The 27710-nt window shown below is 42.0% G+C and overlaps 1 protein-coding gene and 1 non-coding gene across 11 annotated transcripts in view; one reads left to right on the top strand and one right to left on the bottom strand.

The window, feature by feature from the left end:
* Nucleotides 1–24999, bottom strand: part of AAK1 (AP2 associated kinase 1) — a 191059-nt gene extending 166060 nt beyond the window's left edge. For 3 of the 10 annotated variants that reach the window (XM_010333505.3, XM_010333506.3, XM_074398727.1), the window contains exons 1-2: nucleotides 13804–14198; nucleotides 13116–13506 (exon numbers count right to left, since the gene is read on the bottom strand). In XM_010333505.3, the coding sequence (XP_010331807.1) occupies nucleotides 13116–13278 (163 nt within the window). In that variant the 5' untranslated portion in view covers nucleotides 13279–13506; nucleotides 13804–14198. Of the gene's footprint in view, nucleotides 1–13115; nucleotides 13507–13803; nucleotides 14202–24846 lie in introns of those variants that run through there. The other 7 variants (XM_074398693.1, XM_074398703.1, XM_010333507.3 and 4 more) reach the window with 5 other exon arrangements.
* Nucleotides 25000–27306: 2307 nt separating this feature from the next.
* On the top strand, nucleotides 27307–27407 carry LOC120362281 (small nucleolar RNA U13). The gene has a single exon (XR_005578234.1). It is a non-coding gene; the product is annotated as a small nucleolar RNA U13 (small nucleolar RNA).
* Nucleotides 27408–27710: the final 303 nt, after the last annotated feature.

Raw genomic sequence — 27710 nt, 5'->3', positions numbered from 1 at the left:
TCCCTAACACACAGGTAGCTTTCAAGAGGTGAGAGTTTAAAAAAAAGAATAAGAAATATCAAACCACAATATTTCCTTTCTTTTTTCCCTATTCCTCATCTGGGGGTCTGTGAATACTGTGAGAGGTGAAGGGTGGGAAGAAGAGACAGACAGAGAGAGAGATGGAGGATAGGAGGGTGTATTTCCGAAACTCTAGCTCCAGGAAGAGACAGAGACAGAGAAAGGCAGAGAGAGATGGGCGGGGGCGGGGGGGTCGCACGTGTGTATTTCCAAAACTCTAGCTCGACCAGGTTGTATACATAGCAATGCAAATATGGCCTGATAAAAACAAAATTCATGCACCTCAATACTAAAAGTTACCATTTACAGATTGCTAACTAACAAACACCAGGCACTGTGCAAAGGGCTTTGTATACATCATTTAATTCTTACAACCCATGCTTTTGCATTTTACAAATCTACATTTTACAGTTGAGAAGACTAGATCTTAACTTTTCCTGACATCACAGGGACGTGTCCAGGTTTCCAGCCAAGGGCTATTTACATTCAATTCCCATGCTTTTTTTTTTTTTTTTTTTGAGACGGAGTTTCGCTCTTGTTACCCAGGCTGGAGTGCAATGGCATGATCTCAGCTCACCGCAACCTCAGCCTCCTGGGTTCAATCAATTCTCCTGCCTCAGTCTCCTGAGTAGCTGGGATTACAGGCACGTGCCACCATGCCCAGCTAATTTTTTTGTATCTTTAGTAGAGACGGGGTTTCACCATGTTGACCAGGATGGTCTCGATCTCTTGACCTCGTGATCCACCCGCCTCAGCCTCCCAAAGTGCTGGGATTACAGGCTTGAGCCACCGCGCCCAGCTCAATTCCCATGCTTTTAAACCACTACACACAGTAATAACCTTGAAAGTATTCTCTTGAGGAGAACATCACAGCACTCCCTTTATTCCAGGGGGGAAGGGGAGGAAAGACGGTATTGGATATCAGGTTTTCCATAATCATTACTGAGTTACACCTGGTGAAGCCAAAATTTTTCTCTACAGCCCAAAGCCCAATGAAATTATTTCTTCCAGTGCTGCCCCCTTCCCCTCCAACACCAAGATTCCAAGTCTTCTAAAAACAGCAGAGGACAAAGGCCTGAGGAACAGAGTTGGGCTATCCCACAGGAAACTAAACAAGTCTAACAAACCTGTAAAATGACTACCATTTCCTAAATCCATCAGATTCACTGGCCAGAGAAAATGACAAACCAAGGTACTAGCAGGAGACCTGCTATCTCAGCAAATGCTGCTCAGGCCCCAGTCCTCCAGGAAGGACCCAACCTATGATGCCTTAGTTCCATTCCTTCTTCCTGTCTCCACAGGTAATAAAGTTATCATTTTGTTCTCAAATTCACGCTCAGTACCAAAAAGACAATAATCTTTCTCTTACCCTAAAGGTCCCATAGCTGTAAGTGTCCTCGAAAACAGGCAGCAAACAAATTACGTGGCATTATATTGCTTTCTACAGGATTCAAGTCCTAGATGATAGGCATCATTATTTAGGATCATTGTTAATGACAAATGATAATCTAGCATCAATGCTATGCTTAGCCTTCTATAATATGGTGGTGCGCACCTGTGGTCCCAGCTATTCAGGAGGCTAAGATGGGAGGATTGCTTGAGCCCAGGAGGTGGAGTTTGTACGATCTCAACTCCCGGAAGTAGAGTTGAGATCACCCCACTGTACTCCAGCCTGGGTGACAAAGTGAGACCCTGTCTCAAAAATAAATAAATAAAGTGTACATAATAGAATAAATAATAAAGATGATAGATCAAAAAAATAATAAAAACAATAGAGGAGGAAAGGTGGTATAAAATACTACAGCCAGTATCACTTTACCAGCTAATAGTTTATTATTCTTGAGTGATCAAATGAAAAGGCTTTTTGGCTTGGGTATAAACACAGAACATCTGAATTATTTATGTAGGCCATTTTGTTCCTCAGAAAAAGACCAAAAATATTGCAACACTTACTTTAGCTTTACCAGCAGAAGATCAGAACATATACAAACATACTGAACTAGACATGTTCTCTAAAACAGGCAATTTTGCCCCCCAGGTGATATTTAGCAATGTTAAGACACTTTCATTGTCACAGGAGGCTGTGTATGTACTATATAACTTGGGCATCTAGTGGGTAGAAGCCAAGGATACTGCTAAACATCCCATAGTGCACAGGACAGTTATCCAGACCAAAATGTCAGCAGTGCCAAGGTAGCACAAATGACTGCTGACCAATGTGGGAAGAGACACGAGTTGGGAGTTGCTTGGAAAGGCCTAACTGGCAGTGTGACTTTAGGCAAATCACCTAACTTGCAAATTTGTTTTCTTAGAATCAATGAACTAGCAATCTTTCTTAACCTATTATGGTTAAAAATGTTTGGATAATTTTCTGCACAAACTAGCTACTTATAGAAATAAACCACTAGCCAGACATGGTGGCTCATGCCTGTAATCCTTTTACAGCACTTTGGGAGGCCGAGGTGGGCGGATTGCCTGAGGTCAGGAGTTCAAGACCAGCCTAGCCAACATAGTGAAACCCCATCTCTACTAAAAATACAAAAATTAGCTGGCACATGCCTGTAATCCCAGCTACTCAGGAGGCTGAGACAGGAGAATCTTGTGAACCTGGGAGGTGGTGGTTTTAGTGAGCCGAGATCACACCACTGCACTCCATCGTGGGCCACAGAAGTGAAACTCCATCTCAGAAAAAAAAAAGAAAAAAAAAGAAACCACCAAACCAAATAAGGTAGAATGGCAAGTCTTTGTAGGCCCTGGTTGAGGGGAGCTGTAATAGTACTCTGTCACTTACTGAATATGGACTTTGAGCTTAAAAAAAATTCTCCCTATATTCCCATATCTGTGTGCTTATGCTTTGAATGGCTGTGTCCTCCCAAAATTCATATGTTGAATCCTAATCACTAAGGTATTAAGATTCGATGTATTAGAAGGTGGAGTCTTTGGGAGGTGATTAAATCTTGAGAGGGGAACACTGATGAATGGGATCAATGTCCTTATAAAAGAGGCCCAAGGAAAGTAGCCTTGTCCCTTCCACCACGTGAGGACACATCAGAAGTTAGCAGTCTGCAACCCAGAAGAGGGCCCTGACTAGAACCTGACCATCCTGCTACTCTGATCTTGGACTTTACAGCCTCTAGAACTGTGGGAAATAAATTTATATTATTTATAGGCTGCCTAGTTTCTGATTTTTTTTTACAGCATCCCAGGGACTAAGCCACTGAGCAACCCCCAAATGCTATGGAAACATTATCTGACTGGAAAAACTCATAGGAAGATTCAGCTGGGAAGGGTTGGTTATTAAAGGTCAAGAATGTTATGAGAGGACTGGGTACAGTGGCTCATGCCTATAATCCCAGCACTTCGGGAGGATGAAGCAGGTGGATCACTTGAGATCAGGAGTTCAAGATCAGCCTGGCCAACATGGTGAAACCCCATCTCTACTAAAAATACAAAAACTACGTGGGTGTGGTAGCACACGCCTATAGTCCCAACTACTCAAGAGTCTGGGGCCTGAGAATTGCTTAAACCTGGGAGGCAGAGGTTACAATGAGTCGAGATCATGCCACTGCACAGCAAGACTCCGTCTGAAATATATAAATAAATATATATATATAAAGAATGTTATGAGAAAAGATACTGATGATCCTTTGTACAAGGAATTGTAAGGAACAATCCTACACTTGCAGCTAGAAGCCTTGGGTTCAAGTTCATTCACTGCTATTTCTTGCCAATATGGCTTTGAAGAAGTCATTCAACCAACGTCAGCCACTGCTTTCTCATCTGTACAGCTAGAGTAATAACCATCCTTCCTACCTCTGCAGGGATGATGCAATCACAAAATGAGAGGATGTAGATATAAGGTCATTTTGCATAAGAGCAGCTTGTCCTGCCAGTGAAGAGGTAGCAAAGTTTGCTAAGCATCTCATACGTTCTCTGCCTGAGATGTTATGGCAAACAGAGGAGTAATGGAAGACTTGGCTCCCGCCCTGCTAACTGACATATGACCAACACACAAGACATAAACAAACCCCACAAGGCAATTACGTATCTCTTGCTATGCTGGGGTGTGTGGTGTAGTCTCTAAACTCTGGGTTTGAGGGAAGGAGATCAGAGAAGACTAAAATCGTTATGAAAGACTTCATGAACATAGACTGTTCTTAACTGAGTCTTTTCTCTGTAACCTCACCTTCATGGAACCTTGCTACATCTAGTTGACAATCTTTACCTATGTTCTAGTCTTCTCTTAGTAAAGTTAAAGTAAGTATTGCTATATTTTGGTTTTTGGTTTTTTGGTTGTTTTTTTTTGAGAAACAAATAATGGTAGAGCACCAGTGCTCTAGACCACAATGGTCTCAAAACAGTAGTGTACAAGATGACAATCCACTGGGGTAGACAAAGAAAATCTAAGACCCCTATTTTTATTTATTTTTATCTTAAAAAGTAAGATTTTATGAGTAAAAAGGTAACCCACAGAATACGAGAAAATATCTGCAAATCATCTATCTGATAAGGAATTAATACCCAGAATATACAGAGAATGCCTAAAATAACAAACAACTCAATTCAAAAATGGGCAAAGGACTTAAATAGACATTTTCCAAAGATATACAAATGGCTAGTAAACACATAACAAGATGACTGACATCACAAAGTACTAGGGAAATACAAATCAAAAGTACAAAAAGATACCACCTCACATCCATTAGAATAGCTACTGTCACAAAACAGGAAACAAGTGTCAGTGAGAATGAGGAATAACGGGAACCCTTGTGCAATGTTAATGGGAATGGAAAAGGGGTACAGCTGCTATGGAAAAACATGGCAGTTCCTTAAAAAATTAAAAGTAGGATTACCGTATGATCTAGCAATTGCATTTCTGAGTATATACCCAAAAGAATTGAATGCAAGGTCTTCAAGAGATATTTGAACACCCATGTTCATGACTGAAGCAGCATTATTCGTAATAGCTAAAAGGTGGAAGCAGCCCAGTGTCCACGGACGAATGATAAATGTGGCACATATACACAATGGCATATTCCTGAACCTTAACCAGGAAGGAAATCCTGACACACAGTACAACACGAATGAACCTTGAGGACATTATACTAAGTGAAATAAGCCAGTCACAGAAGGCCAAATACTGTAATATTCCACTTATATGAGGTACTCAAAGTAGTAAAAGTTACAGAGACAGTAAGTGGAGTGCTGGTTGCCAGAGGCCAGAGAGGGGGGAATTACAGGTGTCGTTTAATAGGTACGATTTCAGTTTTACAAGATTAAAAGAATTACGGGGATGAATGGTGGTGATGGTTGCACATGATGAATATATTTAACACCACCTAAATGTATACTTAAAAATAATTAGGCCAGGTGCGGTGGCTCACACCTGTAATCGCAGCACTTTGGGAGGCCGAGGTGGGTGGATCATGAGGTCAAGAGATCAAGACCATCCTGGTCAACATGGTGAAACCCATCTCTACTAAAAATACAAAAAATCAGCTGGGCATGGTGGCGCGTGCCTGTAATCCCAGCTACTCAGGAGGCTGAGGCAGGAGAATTGCCTGAACCCAGGAGGCGGAGGTTGCGGTGAGCCAGGATCGCGCCATTGCACTCCAGCCTGGGTAACAAGAGCGAAACTCTGTCTCAAAAATAATAATAATAATAAGGCAGAAAATTTTAGGTTATGTGTATTTTACATTTAAATATTTAGAAAAAATAAGATTTTGTCCTTGTTAATATACAACATATGGCCCAACACTAGCAGTCCCATTTAGTCCATGTTCAGTAACATGCCCACTATTGAGGGCTGATGGTAACATCTATACAGCACACTGAGATATACCATAGTTCTTGTGTGCTTGCCAAAGTTGATTTACTGATTGCATTGTTTTAAATTAATTAATCCTCATAAAACAAACTAGAGGCTTAAAAAGATTGCTACCAAAAAAAAAAACAAACACCTTGGATCAAAGATAATGCAATCAAAAATGAATAAGAGAACAAGCAGAGCTGTCAATCCTATTCCTGGTATACTCCTCACGCCTAGTCACACTGCAATGTAGAAACAATCGCAATCAAATAAGTTAACCAAAATCCTGTTAAGATTACTTAAAATATAGATTTACATCCACTATCATTTATAATGAACTTCATCCTAAGTGTATAATGTGACTTCAGATATTAGCTAATGATAGCTAATATCAGGACATGAATATAACTTACAAATAAACAAGCATACATACATGAAGATATGGCATGTTTTTTTAACTGAGAGCACTATTCTATCCAAAAAGTTTAGAGACTACTGCTCTAGACCAACACTGCCCAACAGAATTTGTGAAGATGAAATATTCTTACCTGCACTGTCCAAAACTGTAAGCACTAACCACATGTGATAATTAAGCAATCAAAATGTGGCTAATACATCTGATGAACTTCTATTTTAGATAATTTCTATTTTTTCTTTTCTTTTTTTTCTTTTTTTTTTTTTGAGATGGAGACTCACTCTGTCACCCAGGCTGGAGTATAGTGACACGATCTCAGCTCACTGCAACCTCTGCGTCCCGGGTTCAAGCAATTCTCCTGCCTCAGCCTCCCAAATAGCTGGAATTACCAGCAACCACCACCACACCCAGTTAATTTTTTTTTTTTAAGATGGGGTTTCACCATGATGGCCAGGCTGGTCTTGAACTCCTGACCTCAGGTGATCCACCCATCTGGGCCTCCCAAAGTGTTAGGATTACAGGCGTGAGCCACCACACCTGGCAATTTTTTTATTTTTAATAGAGATGAAGTTTTACCATGTTGGCCAGGCTGGTCTTGAACTCCTGACCTCAAGTGATCCACATGCCTTGGCTTCCCAAAGTACTGGGATTACAGGTGGTAGGCACTGCACCTGGCCTATTGTAGATAATTAAAATAGCCATATGAGGCTACTGGGCTACTTTACTGAACAGCACAGCCCTGGGCCATTAATAGATTATTGCTATTTAAAAAATATACAGCCTCCCAGTAAGCAGTTATTTTTCTGCTTTTTTGTCTTTGGCCATGTTATTCTCTCTGCCTAGAATGTTCTTCTACCTTGTCCATCTAGCAGTAAGTTCTCATTTTTGAAGACACACCTCAAATGTCACCTTTCTTTAGCTGACTACTCCCTAAACCACAAAATTCTTGCCTCGGGTCTGTTCCCCAGCCCTTTTACATTGCTCCGGTATAGCACCTGCTTGCTCACCACATATCTGAAGTTCTATGATTATGAGGTCCTCAAGGCACAGTCGTGTCTTATTCATCTCTGCATGCTGCCTGGCACATAGTGAATGTTCAGTAACATTTACTGAATAAGGCAGTGAATGAACCGACAAACCTTGATCTCTCAATTCATAATGCAATGTTCTTTCCACCACACCAAAATATGGCTCCATAAAATAGACTGGAGGCAAGCCTCTGCTAGCTCACAGTGCTAGATGCTACTTTAATAGACAATACCTTTCTATTATGTTTTTTTATCTTTCAGATGCAGATGTCACAGTTACCTCTTAAGTAGGCTCAGAAGGCATGCATCCTTTGAAGGGTACAAGATAAAGGTGGTACTAGACCCCTTTCTGAAGTATCAGTGTTCAAATATTGCAAGTTAAAATGACAGCTCTGATACAGCAATATTTTTTGTGTGTTTTGTTAATATTTATCAAACCTTTCTTGTGTACTCTACATGGCATTTTAGCTATCAAGGTGCAAGTGTATGCCTCCCCCCACATCCTTCCACTCAAAAATCATGTGAAACTGTTGCTCTCTCTTATTATTTCTTATTAAATGTGCTGGACACTTTGTTAGAAAGAAAGAGTTTGACCATGGCAATTGCTTATTCTGGATTTCATTTCTGAATTCTAGATTTGGCTATATTTAGCAAAGCTACAACCGTCATCATGCCCAAAGCCAGGAAGAAGACACCATTCACAAACCACCCCCTGAAAATCTGCAGTTGCCTCTAAAAAACTAGACTTCCCAGCAGGCAAAGACATCTGAAGTAGGAGGGATCAAATTGGTGTTTGCGTCAAGAGAAGGTCTCAGGTGCTTATAACTAATCTCTCTGCCTGGCACTCAAGGCTCTCCATAAAATTAGTCCTTCCTTTTCTCTCCAATGCACCCTCTGCTCTGGTCAAACATCCTCATTATCTCCCCTGTTCACACCTTTCGGTAACACCGGCCATTTCCCTTCCCCATCTGCTTCTGCTTAAGCTTCTAGCCTCTTATCCAATCTTCTGGGACCATTCTTTCCCCAGATACTCACTGCTCCCTTTCCCCACAACTGACACGGGGCTGAGACACGGGCAGGGAGCTGTGGATTCTTGATCTCTATTCATGAGGCATTCAAAAGGCCCAGGGCCACTGAAGAAAGTGAGCAGCAAGCAAGTCCAGGGAGCAGTGCAAAAGAATTTCATTCTACCACTCCATGTCTTTCTGTCCTTCCCTTGATTCTGGGGAGGAAACGTGTACTGACCAAAATGGTAATACTAAACTAACTAGTCAGTATTCTCAAAGTTCATCAGGCTGTTTCACCACTTTACTTTGCCTATGCTATTCTCTCAGCCTGGAAGGTCCTGGATAACACCCATCTGGAACCCCCATCTGCTGAGCAATTTCTATTCCTGTTCAAACTGCATGTCATCTACAAACCCTCACCCCCATCCTCTTTATGATAACATCTTTTACCATCTAAGGTATGTCAAAGGCCACGCTTAAGTGCTGGACACTTATTTCAGGTGTTGAGCTCTGCCTGTGTCCCATCCATCTTAAGATCTCTGGAATCTAATACAGTGCCTGCCACAAAGAGGCACATTCGTGTATCATATTGCTAACACCAACACATTAGAATGATGTGCCTTTAATGGAATTTTTGGTGGTTTCACACACTTTTTTTTTTTTTTTTTGAGACAGTCTCACTCCGTTGCCCAAGCTGAAGTGCAATAGCATGATCTCGGCTCACTGTAACTTCTGCCTCCCGGGTTCAAGCGATTCTCCTGCCTCAGCCTCCCAAATAGCTGGGATTTCAGGCATACACCACCACACCCGGCTAATTTTGTATTTTCAGTAGTGAAGGAGTTTCTCCATGTTGGTCAGCCTGGTCTCGAATTCCAAACCTCAGGTGATCCACCCACATCAGCCTCCCAAAGCGCTGGGATTACAGGTGTGAGCCACCACACCAGCCCTTCACACATATTTTTAGACTTACTAGTTTGCTCTGTAGGTAGGAGAAATTACCAAAGTTTACTGATGTGAACATTTGGTAGTTTTCATCAGCCCTAGACCTGGATTCCTTGACTATAGGTTAGAAAACTGCTGAGGAGCCATCTAGTCCGCCTTATAGCTCTGGAATGTTGTCTTGGACACAGTAATAAATAAATAAACATTTATTGTTTAAAGCTGAGATATAAGTCCTCATATAGCTAAGGAAGTATGATAAAAGCACAGTTTCTCAATCCTTCTTTGAACATTGCTCCAATTTTTCCATTGAGCTCATTCTGGAAGCTTAAACCAAATCTTCCCTTGACATCGCATGCCCATTAACTTAGGCATGATTTAGCATCTCATCATGGCATCTTCGCTGAGAAAGCTAGAAAGAAAATATTCTCCCTGGCACCCAGCCTAGAAATAGCCATATTCCTCTAAACTCATGACTTAAACACTTCACTTCCCCCAAACAGCCCCTGCTGGACTAGTTAGTAAAATCAGGCTAGAAAGCCTGATGCTAACAGGGGAGATATGGCGGTACAGCATCCTTTTGTCTTGCCCAGCACCTGCTCCTTGGGGTCTTGCAATTCCTCACGAAAAAGCACAGACTAATACTCACACTAGAGGAAAAGAGATCATCAGTGGAATGTGCTGGTAATCTGGTTTGTGTTTTGAAGCCTCTCACACCACTCCTCTCTAAACTGCCTGGCGACTGCTCTGGGCACACAGTGTACAACTCCCATGGTCCTTAGACAACTCTGGCTGGAAATGTAGATAGGTCAGCATTTGGAGACTCACAGAGAAGAGAGTCCAGGGAAGAAGCATGGCTACGCAAAACATCTGTTGACCCTTTAAGGAGCTGGTGAGGACTCTGCAAAGAACATCTGGCTCTGTCCCCTAACAATGGTGGAAAGGAATTGCTTCAGATTGCTGTAACTCATCTAGCTTTCACAATGCTCCCACTCCCCTTTAACACACACACACACACACATGCACACACACACACTCTCTCTCTCTCTCTCTCTCTCTCTCTGTCTCTCTCCATATATATATATATATATATATATATATATATATGATATATAACATTGCTGGTAAGTAATGGCTACCATTTATTGAACACCTGAAAATGTTAATTACTTTATATATATTGCCTCATTTAATCTTCATGACCAGTCCATTAGGCAGTGGCTCTCAAACTTGACCTTGCATCAGAATCTCTCCAGGAACTTATTAAGCCCACACTCACAGCCCACATAGTGAGGCCTGAGGATCTCCAGTTCCAACAAGCTCACAGGTAATAAAGATGCTCCACTTTGAGAACCACTGCCACAGGGAAACAGAGATTCAAGAGTGGTTTGCAATGTCTTGCCTACAGTTCTACAGCTAGTAAAGAAATCCAGAATGTGAACCTAGATCTCTCTGACTCTACAGTAGCTGGTAAGCCTCCTACCGTATGTGTGAATATACACCTCGCCTTCCAAATTCACTGGCAGATCCTTAAAGGCAGATGGCAATCACACTTTAGACCTCCTTCATCCCTCTCAGAACTTCACAGGGTCTTTGGACTTGGTACGTGCTACATAAGTACTTTGTATACTGGTTCCTACATATCCACACACTTCTAGGAGCCACAAATTCAAACACAACTAAAGCCAAAGAACACAAAAAGGGCAGCATAGCCAGACCTGGTTCTACACGATATTCTCTCTTGCTACTCTGTCTTTGCCCAGGCTGCCACCATACTAACTCGGACTCAATCTTCAGTCACTTTCTCCAGAAAACTATCCTGGGCTCCCTAAAATTGGGTGCCACTGCAACCTAAGTTTACCTCTATGATGGCACTTATCAATCCACTATAACTGGCTATTTTTCATCTCTTAAAGCAGTTGGTAAAAGCCAGCATCTAGTTTAACAGCATACCCCCAGAGCCTAGCACAGCACCTGGCACTTCACAGGCACTCCATAAACTGCTGAATGAATAAATGCAGAGCTACAAGTCCTAAATTCCATGTAAAAATATCACAAGATATGATGCACAGTTCTCGAAGATGAACCCCAGGGAAGAGGAAGGCAGCCTAGGTAACAAAGGCCGATTTTGCCTTTTCTCCTCCCGATCACTCTTCTCACACTTGAAGAACATGAACCACTTAGGGCAGCATCATCCATGATGAGACCATCCTAGCTGAACAAAATGCTCGTGAGCTATGAGGGGACAAAAAGTGCTCTGTTGCCCCTCATTTCTCCGATTTCTCTGACACACGCTCCTTTTCACCATTTCTCCACCCCACTGTAAGTCAAGGGCTTTGGCACAGGGATGAAAGAGACAGATCAGACTCAAGGGTGCGGATCTGGCAGCGGGCACAGAAGCATCTCCCAGCCTGCACCAAAGTCCACAGGAAAGATCCAAAGGGACAGTGACTCAGGCCCCAGATAAAGCCCAGTTAGAGCAGTACTGAGAATGGAAAAGCAATAATTTCACAAGGACATTAACTGTCAGACATCTTTTTTTTAAATCGTGTTTTTAAAGTACAGGCTTCAACTCTATTCCCAGAAAACTGGGCCCTGCTGAATCCAGCACTTACACAAGCTGAGAGCCAAACACAGCTTCTTCCTCTTCCAAACCCACCCACCAACCTGCAACACTCACCACGACAAGCATTTCCCAGGGCCAGGTCAGGAACCTAGCTTCAACTTTAGCTTGCAAAAGGCCCCTTTTTAAAGATGCCTCTTAGCTTTCTCTCTTCCCTTGCTAATAAAACTGTTCCCTACCACCACCATGTTGCAGTAAAAGAGACCTCTCCCTTCCTCCAACCCCTCTCAGTCTGTAACACAACCTACAGCAGGTTGGCCCCATCCAATTAGTCTGAATTGCTTCATGCCAAGGAAATTGCTGCTTTTATTAAAAATAAAAACACACTAGGCAGGCAATGGCCTGTGAAAAGTATGAGTCTGGCATAATTATGAAGGTCGTGGTTAAGGTTACCAAAAGAGATATGCAAAGATTTCCCAAAAGCCTGGGGGAATAAAGATGTATATCTACATGAGTATAGATACACAGATGAAACACAGAGGAAATTTACGAAGCAGATCTAAATAACATCCTCCCTGATAGGGAAAAAACAAAATCAGAGCCACTCTCAAGTAATTTTTCTTTTGGTTAAAAAAACAAAAACAAAACCTAAAGCGAGGGGAAGAGGGGCCTGCTAGATTGAGTTCAAAATAACCACATTTGTTTTATATAATTTCTGTTATCTTTGCTATATCCTGGGGACCTGATTACAGTTGGGTCAGGAAACAAACCTAGTGAAATCCACCAAGAGCCCCTTGGAAAAACACAGTCACATTCTCCGAAAATCCTCTCTTTCTTCCAGTGCCTACTCATGGAAGTGGGAAAGTTGGGTAGGAAAAGGAGAAAACCCTCTCTTCTTAAAAGTCCCCCCATCCCCACCCTTCAGCCTTCACATCAAGATTTTAAGTTTTAGGAGGATGACAAGCCCATCACCCTGCGTTTGGCATAAAGCTTTACACTTTCACACATACGTTTTCTTGTGTGATCCTCAAAATTCGGCTTCTTAATATAAAAAAAAATAAAAATAAAAGGCCACTAAGGTAAACAATTTCGGCAACCTCCCCACACCCCCATAAGCCCAGTCAGTTTCAAATCTCAATTTTAAATCTCTCAAGGACAATGACTCACAGGGCAAGTGAAGGGGGAAGGGGGAGTCAACTGGTCAAAGCCCATTCATACATGCAACAACTAGAAACCACAGTCTTGCCGCATCAGCACAAGATTTTAATTTACGGCGCACTGAGCCCCGCCGTACCTTCCGCCAACACCTCGTCCACTGTGACCTGCTGTCGCCCGATGCCAAAGACTCTTCCGATGTAGCCACTGCCCAGGCCCGAGGTGCTGCCCCCTCCTCCGCTGGAGCCGGAGCCCAGGCCAGAGCCGCCCTGCTCTCGCCGGGAGTCGAAAAACTTCTTCATCTCGCGAATAGGAAGCAGCAAAGCAAAATACCGATGGTTTCTCGATTTTTTTTTTTTTTTTTTAAGAAAAGAGATCCAAGGATTTCTTCTCGGATTTCAGCTCGGAGAGGAGCCACCCGAATCCGGCCGTGGGGGTGGGGGCTGAGGGAGGATGCCTATAGGAATATGCGTGTCAATCGTGCGGCGGGTCCCCTCCTCCTCCAGAGAGCGATTCGTGTAAGTTTAAACCTGTGATGACAGAGGAAGAGAGGATGAATCAGTAACATACTTAAAAATTCAACCGCTGAGTCCTAGGGGGAGCAAAAGCCATCATCCTGGGGAAACGCTTCATGCATTTTCCTGGCAAGAAAAACCCTGGGGCTGAAAACGCGACCCCGGCCCCAGAACCCAGGACCCCCCGATCCGGGAGCTCGGAGAAACGAGGGATCCGAGCTGCACGGGCAGCGCTGACCCTCCCGGGCACTGCCTCCCGCTCCTCCCGGGTCTCCCCGCCACCCCTCGAGGCGGCATCCTGGCAGCACCCACTTGAGACAGCTCGGCGGCTGGCGCCCAGCTACCAGCCCCGCGACATTGTCACGGCCGCCGGGCCGGCCTGCGACGCAGAGAGGAGGCGGCGCTGCAGCGAGAGCCGGGGCCGCGCTCGGCGCCCGCCCGCCCGCCAGCTGATCCCGGGAGCGCCGGGCGGAGACTGACCCGCCGCCCCTCCCCCGCGCGCGCTCCCGCCCGGCTCCATCCACCCAACCAGGAAGTGAACCGCCGCCGGAAGTGCCCCTCGGGGCGGCGCGGCGAGGGACCGAGCCCTCTCCTGCAACCGCTGTTCTGTTGCCACAGATTGGAAGGAGTCGACGGCGAGAATGGGAACGGGGGGAAGGGGTTCTCAGTGCAGAGAGAGTTCTGGAAAAAACTGTTGCTATCGTCCGAGCCGCAGGGCAAGCTGGGAAAGATAGCTCCGCGCAGTCCGGCTGCTGAACTACAACTCCCAGCATGCTGCTGGAAGAGCGGGCAAGGCGGCAGCGGTGGCCTCCACAGCTTCGAAAGAGGTTTGTGGGGTGGCGCGTTTGTGGGGACTCGGCAACTTAAACACATCCCGTGAAGAAACTGCCAACGACGAGGTTTCCCCCTGCTGTATGTTCCACCCTCCTGGAGCCATCTTATTTGCGGCCTGGCCTCCTGGCACAAGGGATTCTGGAGGTTGTGGTTTCCGAACGGATCGAGACTGACACCTGAAGGACGCGGCTTAACCGCTTAGCCCCGAGCGCGTCCTATGGGGTTTCCCGACGTCACCTGGGCTGAAATGGAAGCGAGACGTGATCGGGAACATTGTGCTGGCAGTTGGATCCAGCTGCATTGGAGCGCCAGCCTTAAAATAAGTAAAACCGATGCCCTTCCGCCCCTAACCTCAAACGCTGCTTTTGCTTCTAGATGTTATTGACAGCCGGCTCTGCGGTCAGCTCTGAGCTAGGCGCTGTGAGAACGCTCAGTAAGAATGTCTCGTCTGGAAATGTACAGGCGAGATTCAAACCGAGAAACTGCCAAGGATTGTCTGCAGAGGAGATCCTAGGATACCAAAGACCCAGCCCGTTGGCTTGACCCCAAACTCTGGGGCTCTTCAGCCCATTCTGCCCCGTAATTCTTCCTCCTTTGCTGACGCTGTGGGTGCGCCCCATAGCCTGACCTTCACTAACCCCCTTGCACACAAGAACGCTAACCCTAAACTGATCAGTTATTTATTTTTCACTTCAAGATTCTTCCACTGAGGCTTATGTTTCCCTGATACCGTTTTAAGTGCTGAAGGTAGGGGTGAACTGTGATTTGCATCTGCCAAATGCAGACAATTTGGAAGGCCAGTTGGTACACTTTTCCAACCCTAGATTTCCTGATGGATGATGCTGAAGGTAGTGGCAAGTCTCTGACAAAAACAAAAAACCTATGATTTATTAATATGATTTTTCTAACTCCTGAATATGGGCTATTTTTCATCTCCACCCGCTCTTCCCACTCCCAGTGCTCGTCGCAGAATTTTTTTCAGCCGGCATTTGAGTAGAGAAGGGTGCCCCAGGGAAAAAAACGGTTCTTGCTTTCTCGAATCTGAATACTGAGCTGAGCTGTGACTGGGCTAACAGTGGCGTTTGTTGTTGTTGTTGCTGCTGCTGTTTCAAGTAGTGCCATTGTAATTAAACTCCCTGGGTACAGATAGCATCTTTTCTTCCGGAGAGTCAGTGTTGTCAACTCAGTTCACAAATTCATGCAGCCACCTCCAGGGTGAAATGCAGCACCTATTCCCTCAAACTAAGCCCAGGAAGGCATGTTCTCTGCACTTTCCTTAAAAGGCCAGATTTCTGTCTAAGGAAGTTTGAAACAGATCTTAAAATAGATGAGAAAGCTCATTTGGAATTAGACTCGTTGACCCCTATCTTTCTCAGCACCTATTTGTCTTGACTGACTTTTTTTTTTTTTTTTTTTTAAGAAAAAGCTCTGCTAGGTCCTAAAATCAATCTAGTGCTAATCTCGGTTATTACTTTTCTAAAAACCGAGATTAGCACTAGATTGATTTTAGGACCTAGCAGACTTTCTTGGTACCAGACTAGGCCAGGCTTACACAAATCTCCAGTCTTAATTCAGTGATACAAAAACTCCCAATAGGCTAACATGCACTTATTGACCATTCACGTGAATGCTGTGATCAGAATCTGAGGGAAGAGATTTTTTTTTTTTTTTTTTTTTTTTTTGAGACAGAGTTTCACTCTTGTTACCCAGGCTGGAGTGCAATGGCGCGATCTCGGCTCATCGCAACCTCCGCCTCCTGGGTTCAGGCAATTCTCCTGCCTCAGCCTCCTGAGTAGCTGGGATTACAGGCACGCGCCACCATGCCCAGCTAATTTTTTGTATTTTTTTTTTTTTAGTAGAGACGGGGTTTCACCAAGTTGACCAGGATGGTCTCGATCTCTTGACCTCGTGATCCACCCGCCTCGGCCTCCCAAAGTGCTGGGATTACAGGCTTGAGCCACCGCGCCCGGCCGAGGGAAGAGATTTTTTAAAAAAAATAGATGATTAGATTCCTTGCCTTCCATTCCCTCACAGACTAATAGCAATTATAATTACAAATCCAGTTTTTCTTGCTTTGTACATATTAAGTATGTAATGCTCACAACAATCCTATGAAATAAAATGAATAAAAATATTCATAGGTGGATAAATAAATCAATTAGTGACTTGCCCAAAGTCACACAGTAAATAGCAAAGCCAAGATTCAAACCCAAACATTTTAGCTTCAGAACCCACTTCTTACCTGGCTATACTAAACCATCTACTTAAAGCAAACATTAACTGATTAAAAGACTTGAGAGTGGTTAGAAACCTATGCACAAGCAGCACAGGACCAGGAGACAGGAAACCTCTGCCACTTCATAGCTGGGACCCTAGACCACTTATGTCACTGGGCTTATTTTCTCAGCTATAAAACTAGAGCTCTTACAACTCTTCTTAATTTCTTATTTCCTGAGTTCAAAATAATGAACAGATCAGCCACTGTCATCTCAAAAGTATCACACTTACACTTTCTGTATAATTTGTCCCACTCTGCATTCCTATTCAACTTTTAATGTATATTGATGTCTCAACCAAATACATCAAAGCTAGAGAACGGTCTTCTACTTATCTCCTTGAGCATCCAGTATAATAGTTTAGGTAGAGTATGTTCTTTTTTTTTTTTTTTTTTTTTTTTTTTTTGTATTTTTAGAAGAGACGGGGTTTCACCATGTTGACCAGGATGGTCTCGGTCTCTTGACCTCGTGATCCACCCGCCTCAGCCTCCCAAAGTGCTAGGATTACAGGCTTGAGCCACCGCGCCCGGCTGAGTATGTTCTTACCAGTACTTAAATAAAGTAAATAACTGACTTGAAATTAAATGTGACACAAAAGAGAGCTATCTGATTAAGGTGGAAAGACTGAAGTATTGTAGATGAGTTTTGAGCCAGATGTGGACGATACTATGGATAAATACTCAAAGCGAGTGGGAAAGAAACTGGCATTTGCTGTTGTTGCAATAGCCATTATAAGACTGAAGGAACAGACTCTTTGTGGCAATAAGATGCCAAATTACAAACAAGACCTATGGCTATGTCAGGCAAGGATTAAGTCACACATCCCTACACTTAAAGAGTATGTTTGTCTTTTTCTCTGGTAGCTAAATAGACACTGGCCTAGAGATGAGCAATACTGAAACAATTGTTTCTCACTGACCACCAGATGCCAGCTACCTAACTGTATCCCCCCAACCCCTGTTCCACAAGCCATAACTACCACTTTGATTGGACAAGAGACTGATTTCAGTAACATCCTAGTAAAAGACCACCAACCACAGATGGGTTCTGGCTGGTTTTTCAGAGGCTGTGCACTGAGCACCTTCATGTCCTCTGCTTCATCTAATTGTAATACATTTAAATGTTAAATCTCCACCCCAAAGAGAACATAAGACATATGTAACATGCACAGTTTACTAACTATGTACTGCCCCCCACTTTGTGAATAATCAAATAACTTCTTAAATACGTATTCTTAGCCAACTCATTTGGCATACCGTTCCACTCTTTCCTCCCTCTAAATGCCTGCTTTCAGTCTCTGCCAGTCTACACTTCCCAGCCTGTCAGGATCACCAACCTGCAGGCTGCAACCCTTTATAAAAAATAAAGCTCGGCCAGTCACAGTGACTCATGCCTATAATCCCAGCACTTTGGGGGGCCAAGGTGGGTGGATCACCTGAGGTTGGGAGTTCGAAACCAGCCTGACCAACATGGAGGAAACCCCATCTCTACTAAAAATACAAAATTAGCCAGGTGTCGTTGCAGGCTTCTGTAATCCCAGCTACTCGGGAAGCTGAGGCAGGAGAATCGCTTGAACCCAGGAAGTGGAGGTTGTGGTGAGCCAAGATTGCACCATTGCACTCCAGCCTGAGCAACACAAGCAAAACTCCATCTCAAAAAAAAAAAAAAAAAGAAAGAAAGAAAAGAAAGGAAATACAGCTCTCCTCTCCAAATTTATAAACCTTGGGATTCTTCAGTTAACACTGTGTATCTTCTATATGCCAGTTACTGAATTAAAAACCTAACATATTACCTTGTTTTACTGTTTTATTTTATTTATTTATTTTGAGACAGCATCTCACTTTGTAGCCCAAGCTGTATTGCAGTGGTGTGACCTTGGCTCCCTACAACCTCTGCCTCCCAGGCTCAAGAGATTCTTGTGCCTCAGCCTCCTGAGTAGCTGAGACTACAGTTGCGTGCCACCATACCTAGCTAATTTTTTGTATTTCAGTGGAGACAGGGTTTCACCATGTTGCCCAGGGTGGTCTCAAACTACTGAGCTCAGGTGATCCACCCACTTCGGCCTCCCAAAGTGCTGGGATTACAGGCATGAGCCACCATACCCAGCCTATTTTTATTTTTTTAAATAATTATATAAAAAATAGAGATGGGGTCTCATTTTGTTGCCCAGGCTGGCCTCAAACTCCTGCACTCAGATGATCCTCCCACGTTGGCCTCCTAAAGTGCTGAGATTACAGGTGTGAGCCACCCTGCCTAGCCGATATTATTTAATCTTCATGGTTGCATCCCTACAAAGTAGACAGTATTATCTATTTTATCAAAGAAAATACTGTTATACTATTATTCCCAATTTTATAGATGTACGATGAAGATTTTGTTAGTAGCTAATGAACTCTATGGTTTGTTAGGTTTGAAGGAAATTATTTGACCTGTAACATAGCTAAGTCATGCCACCATAAACTCAGTTATAGCAAAAGTTTGCTGTATCTTTGAGGAAGTCAAAGGGAAGGAGACCACTATTAATTAAAATCCTTAACTAAGTCAAGCACTATATTCAGTATTTAATCATACCATTTAACCTTCACAATACATCCATGAGGTGCATTACTTTTATCAGTGTGGAAACAGGCTGAGCAGGGTTAGTCTGTCAACCGTTGCTACAAAACAGCTAGAAAAGGGCGGAGCCAAAACTGACCTCAAAACCCACATCATTTTCATTACACCATGTAGGCTTTCTATGTTGCTGTCTTTTAGCGAAGTGGAACTTGTTAGAAATGCAAATTTTAGGGCCCCATCCAAACCTACTGAATAAGAGGGAGGGACAGAAGCAGCAGTTGCTGTTCACAAACCATCCAGGTAATTCTAATACACATTCAAGTTTGAGAATCACTGTTTAGCCGATGCAAACTTGTAAGAACCATGTTCTTTCTTTAAAAATGACATTTCTTGGCCAGGCACAGTGGCTCATGCCTGTAATCCCAGCACTTTGGGAGGCTGAGGCCGGTGGATCACTTGAGGTCAGGAGTTCGATACCAGCCTGGCCAACATGGTGAAACCCCATCTCTACTAAAAATACAAAAATTAGCCAGGGATGGTGTCATGCACCTGTAATCCCAGCTACTCGGGAGGCTGAGGCACAAGAATTGCTTGAACCTGGGAGGCAGAGGTTGCAGTGAGCCAAGATCACACCGCTGCACTCCATCCTGGGAGATAGAGTAAGGCTCCATCTCAAAAAAAAAATAATAATTTCTTGATTTAAAAAAAAAAAAACTTTTAATTTTCCTTTTTTAACTGAGCCTTGTCTTGTCTTATTTTCCACTTGATTTTGGTTTTGGATTTTGTTTAGGAAAGTAATTACATGTGTGGTCATTGAAGAAAGTAGATAAGAGAAAATAAAAATCAGCTATAATTCTACCACTCAGCAATAACTGCTATGACATTTTGATCAATTTCCTTTTAGCATTTTCCAATATATATCTTACTATATCATATCACATTATATATTTAATAGCATTTTCCAGTACATATCTTACTATATCATATCACATTATATATTTAATATTTTTCATTTAATGGTTTCCTATTTCACTGCATATTCTCTAAAAACATTCTTTTAGTGGCTGCCTAATAATCAGTGCTTTACTGTCAAATGTTTTATTTTAAAATGTTACTTTTTATATATGATTAGAATGAATATTCTCTTGTGTGCTTCTTTGATTTTATTTCTTCTTCTTCTTTTTTTTCCAAGACAGGGTCTCTCTCTGTTGCCCAGGCTGGAGTGCAGTGGCACAATCTCAGCTCACTGCAGCCTCAACCTCCTAGGCTCAAGTGGTCCTCTCACCTTAGCCTTCTGAGTAGCTAAGACTACAGGTTGACCACACCTGGCTTTTCCTGTTGTTGTATTTTTGTAGAAACAGGGTTTCACCATGTTGCCCAGGCTGGTCTTGATCTCCCGAACTCAAGCAATCCACACTCATCAGGCTCCCAAAGTGCCGAGATTAAAGGTGTGAGCCACTGTGCCTGGCCTGATTTTCTTTCCTTTTTTTTCTTAGATGGATTCTCACTCTGTCGCCCAGGCAGGAATACAATGGCGCGATCTCGGCTCACTACAACCTCCACCTCCCAGGTTCAAGCCATTCGCCACCCTCAGCCTCCTGAGTAGCTGGGATTACAGGCACCTGCCATCATACCCTACTAATTTTTGTAGACTGGATTTCACCATGTTGGCCAGGCTGGTCTTGAACTCCTGACATCAGGTGATCCACCTGCCTCGGCTTCCCAAATGCTAGGATTACAGGCGTGAGTCACCGTGCCCAGCCACCTGATTTTCTTTCTAAAGCTACATTTTTACAAATGGAATAACCAGGTCAAAGGTATGAATGTTTTTAAAGCTAGCGAGCCAAAGTACCTTCTAGGAAATTGATATTTATTTGTTCTCCACTCACTGATCCAGCAAACAAATATTTAGTAAGCACCATGTGCTAGACTTTAGAAAGTTTATTACAATAAACAAAATAGTTACACTCTTTGCCCTCAAGGAGCTTTTGGTGCTTTTGTTTTTTTCCTTTATCTTTGAGACAGGGTCTTGCTCTGTCACCCAGGCTGGAATGCAGAGGCAGGATCATAACCTGAGGCTATCAAGGGATCCACCCACCTCAGCTTCCTGTGTAACTGGTGCACAACACCACACCCAGCTAATTATTTCTTAACTTTTTGTAGGGTCAGGGTGTTGCTATGTTGCCTAGGCTGATCTTGAACACCCAGTCTCAAGCAGTCCTCCTGCCTCAGCCTCCCAAAGTGTTGGGATTACAGGTGTGAACCATTGTGTCTGGCTAGAACTTTTGATCTTAAAAGAAGGCATTAAATCCTAAGTATATCCATACCCTTGCCAACACTGTTTGTGCAGTTTAAAAAGAAATCCATTTCATTTTGGGGGTAGGAATGGTGTTTATTATTATCATTGTTTAAATTAGTGAGGTTGAACAATTTTTCATGTTCATTTATTTATTCATCAGTTGTTTATTAAGCATTTATTATATGCTTAAACAATGCTAGGCACTGGAAATATTATAAAGAAAATGGACATGTGTTTTCCTTTATAGAGTTTATAATCTGTTAATTATTGGATGTATGTATTTCTTCATTTCTAAATTATATTCTTTTCCATTTTTTTTTTTTTTTTTTTTTTTTGAGATGGAGTTTCGCTCTTGTTATCCAGGCTGGAGTGCAATGGCGCAATCTCGGCTCACCGCAACCTCCGCCTCCTGGGTTCAGGCAATTCTCCTGCCTCAGCGTCCTGAGTAGCTGGGATTACAGGCACGCACCACCATGCCCAGCTAATTTTTTGTATTTTTAGTAGAGACGGGGTTTCACCATGTTGACCAGGATGGTCTCGATCTCTCGACCTCGTGATCCACCCGCCTCGGCCTCCCAAAGTGCTGGGATTACGGGCTTGAGCCACCGTGCCTGGCCATCTTTTCCATTTTTCTATTGGAACTTTTTTTTCAGAATTGATTTGAGTGCTTCTTTATTCAATCAGTATGTAATGAACTACCATGTACTAAGCAATATGGTGCAAAACAAGATAAAGTTTCTCCTCCTAGAGAGCTTATGTTGGGGTCAGGGCAAAGAGAACACAATAAATAAGTTAAGAAAAATGTCAGAGAGTGATTAATGGTATGCAAATAGTTATACTAGAGTGATGTGATAGTGTCTGAATGACAACTTGAGATTGGATATTCAATTCTGCATATATTAATTGTGTTAATTAAAACCTATTTTCACATAAATGGAAAATTTTTTTTCTCTAGTTTGATGTTAACCTTTTTTTTTTTTTTTGATGAAGGGTTGTTTTTAAAACATTTTTTCCTGATTATGATAATACATAATCATTTTGTAACATTTGGAAATATCTAAAAGCAAAAAAAATAAAAATAAATAAAAATAAAAATAAACCTCAGTTGCTTTCATTACTTATAAGTAAACCCTATCAACAGGAAGGTACATAGATATCCTTTCTGCCTTTTTCAGGGGTGTGCGTGTGTGTGTATGTGTGTGTGTGTGTGTGTGTGTGTGTGTAATTTTAGTTGATAGAGAATATAGCCTATTACAACTTGTTTTTTTCACTATGTGTAAAGGAGCTCTGTCCGATGCTGGGAATAAAAATGATAAAATTATAAACAAAAATAGGCATGAGATTTGCCTATTTAAAAATCATAGATTTCTTTAACTGGCAAGGGGAGGGGCCATGGAAGCAGAAGGGTGGTTAGGACATAAATGTTAATCAAGTAATCACAAAAATATATTTAAAATTAGAAGGTATAGATTTTATCTCATTAACCATTGTAAACACAGCACATAAAACAGTATTGGGAATCAGTGGTTTACTTTCATTCATTCATATTTTGCATTCTCTCATAAGTGTAAAAATATTCTCTGTATTTGTGATTACGTCCATTCCTTGTTCCTAATTTTGTATATTTACGTTTTCTCCCATTTTATTTTTATTAGACCAACTGTTTGTTGACCTACCTTCCTTTCCTTCTTTTTTTTTTTTTTTTTTTTTTTTGCTAAATATGGTACACTTAAATAAAAGCAGAGAGCAGAGAGCCAAGGGTTATCACAATATAAGGAAAGGTTCTGACAATAAAGATAGAACTCAAAACACGCCAACAGGAAAAATGAAACGAAGAAAAAGACAATATGGGGAGAAGAAAACTTTGAGAAATCTACTATAGAGCTTCTCTGAGAAAGATAAGATAAAACAGAAATGCTGGGCATGGTGACATAAGACTGTAGTCCCTGCTTCTCTACAGGCTGAGGTGGGAGGATCTCTTGAGCCCAGTTTGAGGTTGTAGTGTGCTGCTATCATGCCTGTGAACTGCCACTGCACTCTAGCCTGGGAGACATAGCAAGACCCTGTGTCAACAATAATAATTTTTAAAATCTCTTAAAAATTAACAATCAGAGAATCAAACAGAGTTCTTTTAAATTAAAAATATGATAGCAAAAATGAAACTTATTTCTTAGTAAAATGCTAAGAAAATAAAGTTAGAAAATATTCTAAAGAATGTATAGCCAAAAGGCCAAAAGAAGGGAAAGAAATAAGAAAGGATAGGAAGATTAGAAAGCCAGCCCTGGACATCCGGGAAACAGGGGCAGAAATGAATTAAATAATTCAATTATATATTCTGTGAACTGAAGAGCATGAGGTTCCACACTGAAAGTGCTCACTAAGCAGAATGCAATAGACAAAACCAGAACCACACCAAGGCACATCGTGACAAAACTTCAGAAGACTGAGGTCATAAGGAAGATCTTCAAGTGCCCAGGAGGAAATGAAGTTTCACATAAAGGATCCAGAATCAGAATGGCATCTGATTTCTCAGTAGCAATGGATAAAACTGAAAGACAGTGGAATAATGTCTTTAAAATCTGAGGGAAAATTACTTCCAACATAGATTCTCATACCCAGCCAAATTAGTAGTAAAGCATGGGATTAAATGTATTTCAGACACATACAATTTCAAAATATTTATCTTCCATGTACATTTTCTTAGGAAGCTTTCAGAAGATGAAACCTTTTCCACCAAAACAAGGACATAAACGAAGAAAGCTTTTGTTTGTTTGTTTTTAAGTGACTAGCAGAAGGAACAACTGAAAATTGAATGGTGGGAAGGGTAATAAGCTAATGCTATAGTTATGGCTTCCTAATTTTCCTTAACTGTAGAGTACACCTAACATTACTTACTATGTGCCAGTCACTATTCTAGGTGCTTTACATGTATGGTTTCAATCAGTTAATCCTCACAACAGTCCTATCAGTTAGATTCTTGCATAGAGTAGGTGTCAGTAAGTATTACTATTGATGGTATACAATAGTTATTAATTGAACAAATCGAACTAAACTTCCTGCGGCAGTCCGTATTTTTTCAAAACTGGCTGCAACAATATGTTCAATCCCATGTGCACTTCCAAAAACCCCACCCCTCACCTCAATTGAGATAGCATCTATGTCTTTTCCCCTTGAACACAGATAGACTTCTTGGATAGGTTTCTGTGACTGCACCTCTAAAGTAATGCTATGTTGGCCAGGTGCAATGGCTCACACCTGTAATCCCAGCACTTTGGGAGGCTGAAGCAGGCAGATCACTTGAAGTTGGGAGTTCAACACCAGCCTGGCCAACATGGTGAAACCCTGTGTTTACTAGAAATACAAAAACTAGTCAAATGTTGTGGTACGCACCTGTAATCCCAGCTACTCAGGAGGCTGAGGCAGGAGAATTACTTGATCCTGGGAGGCGGAGGTTGCAGTGAGCTGAGATTGCACCACTGCACTCTAGCTGGGTGGCAGAGCAAAACTCTGTCTCAAAACAAACAAATACACAAAAATAAATAAAGTAATGCTACATGACTTTCAAAATTGCATCTTGAAAGGTAGTACAGCTTCCATCTAGCTCTCTTGCTCAGAATATGTGCCTTTGGAGCATATAAGTACATGAAACTACCATGCAGTAGAGATCACGTGAACAGACCACGTAAAAATAGAGAGTCCAAGGAGGCCTGGCTGTTCCAGGCTCAGCAGTTTGAGTTTTCTCTGTCCCAGTGCCAGACATGTGAATGATTTTCAAGCCCTCAAGATGACTGTGGCATGATCCCTGTCTCATGGCAGCCAGGTGATAAAATGTGAGTGGAATCACCTAGCTGAGCCCAGTTACTCACCAGAATCATGAGATAACAACAACACATGGTTTCACACCCCAGAATTGTGGGTGTTATTTTTTGGAGCGATAGATCAGCAGAATATTTCCAGATAAAAGTGGGTTTTAGCCTAGACTTCTGAATCTCCTGTCCCTATACTCATTTAAATGGCCCAAGGCACGTAAAGAAGGGAATTTTATTTTATTTTATTTTTTATGTATTTATTTTTGAGATGGGGTCTTGCTCTGTCACCAGGCCAAGAGGGGAATTTTTATTCTGAGTGGCAAGCGTCCTCTCTAATACTGTAGCTGAATCCAAAGCTTACAGACACAAGTGATAAAAATAAATAAATAAATAAATAAATTGATTGATTGATTGATTGGGCTGAGCACGGTGGCTCATGCCTGTAATCCCAGCACTTTGGGAGGCTGAGGCAGGCAGATTGCCTGAGCTTAGGAGTTTGCAAGCAGCCTGAGCAACACGGTGAAACCCCGTCTCTACTAAAATACAAAAAAAATTAGCCAGGCATGGCAGTGTGTGCCTGCAATCCCAGCTACTTGGGAGGCTGAGGCAGGAGAATTGCATGAACCTGGGAGGCAGAGGTTGCAGTGAGCCAAGTTTGAATCCAGCCTGGGCAACAGAGCAAGACTCCATCTAAAAATAAAAAAAGATTAATTGGATTTTATCAAAATTAAGAACTCTTCAAAAAACACTTAAGGAATCAAAAAGACAACCCACAGAATAGGAGAAAACATGTGCGATCATATATTGTACTCAGAATATATAAAGAACTCTTATAACTCAGCAATAAAAAGCAATAAATAAGCTAATTTAAAATGCACAAAAGATCTGAATAGGCATTTCTGCTAAATAAAAAGGTATACACATGGCCAATAAACACATGAAAAGAGGCTAAACATCATTAATTATTAGGGAAATGCATACCAAAACCACAGTGAGATATTACTTTACAGCCATTAGGGTTGCTGTAATTGAAAAATACAGACAATAACAAGTGTTGACAAAGATGCAGAGTAACTGGAACTCTCATGCATTGTAACTGGTAGAAAACAGTTTGCCAGTTTCTCAAAAGGTTAAATAGTAGTGTCACTATATGACACAGCAACTCCAGTCTTAATAATATACCCAAGAGGAATAAAAGCATATGTCTATAAAACATAACAAAACAAAACAAAAAAAACACCAAACTTATGCATAAATGTTCATAGCAGCATTATTCATAATAAGCAAAAACTGGAAACAACAACCAAAATGTTCAGTAACTGATGAGTGGATAAACAAAATATAGAATATTCATACAATGCAATATTATTCCACAATAAAAACAACTAAATACTGATACATGCTACAACACGGATGAATCTTTAAAGCATTATGCTAAGTGAAAGAAGCCAGTTACAAAGGACTACATATAATATAAAATATCAGGCTGGGTGTGGTGGCTCATGCCTATAATACCAGCATTTTGGGATGCCAAGGTGGGAGGATCACTTGAGGCCAGAAGTTCAAGACCAACCTCACCAACATCCACCTCTACTAAAAATACAAATATTAGCCAGGCGTGGTTGTGCCCACCTTGTAGTTCCAGCTACTCAGGATGCTGAGGCATGAGAATCACTTGAACCTGGGAGGTGGAGGTGAGCTGAGATCACAACACTGCATTTCAGCCTGAGCGATAGAGACTCTGTCTCAATAAAATAAAATACAGTAAAATAAAATAAAATAAGCAACTCTATAGAGACAGAAAGGAGATTAGTAGTTGCCTATTGCTGAGGAGGCGGAAGGTGGGGGGCGGTGGTGCGGGGAGGAAATCATAGTGACTGCTAACGGGTAGAACACTTCTTTTTGAGGTGATACAAATGTTCCAAAATTGATCGTGGTTGGTTGCACAACTCTGTGAATATACAAAAAACTATTGAATTGTGCACTTCACATTGGTAAACTGGTATGTGAATACCTTGACAAAGCTATTGAAAAAAAAGAGATCCTTTTGTAGTTCATGAGCATAATGACTGGATATCACACATGGGTAAGATGTGCCACCCTTGAACCTTGTTATGACCTTGGCACATTACCCATCTGACCCGAAAAAAAAAAATAAAGAAAAATAAAAGCCTCATAAAAGTGTCATAGATTGATTTAGTCTAATGTACAAAATACTCCGGCCTATCCGTAGAGAACTGGACAGAATATCCTATGATGTGATGTATGGGGAGGCTGTAGCAACATTTATGTCCGTTCCTCTCTCTTTTTTGTCTCTTTTGTCCTTTTCTCCTCCTCTCCACACACATATTATCTATTCCTTATTATCAGCTATCTATTGACCCAACAGTGTGAATAACAAAGCATCTGAAGACACATTCTTGTTGCTCCCAAGTCTATGGCAGC

This window comes from Saimiri boliviensis, chromosome 1, assembly GCF_048565385.1.
Source record: "Saimiri boliviensis isolate mSaiBol1 chromosome 1, mSaiBol1.pri, whole genome shotgun sequence".
NCBI lineage: Eukaryota > Metazoa > Chordata > Mammalia > Primates > Cebidae > Saimiri > Saimiri boliviensis.
Note: the sequence above shows the minus strand (reverse complement) of the source record. Positions and strands in the feature narration are given on the sequence as shown.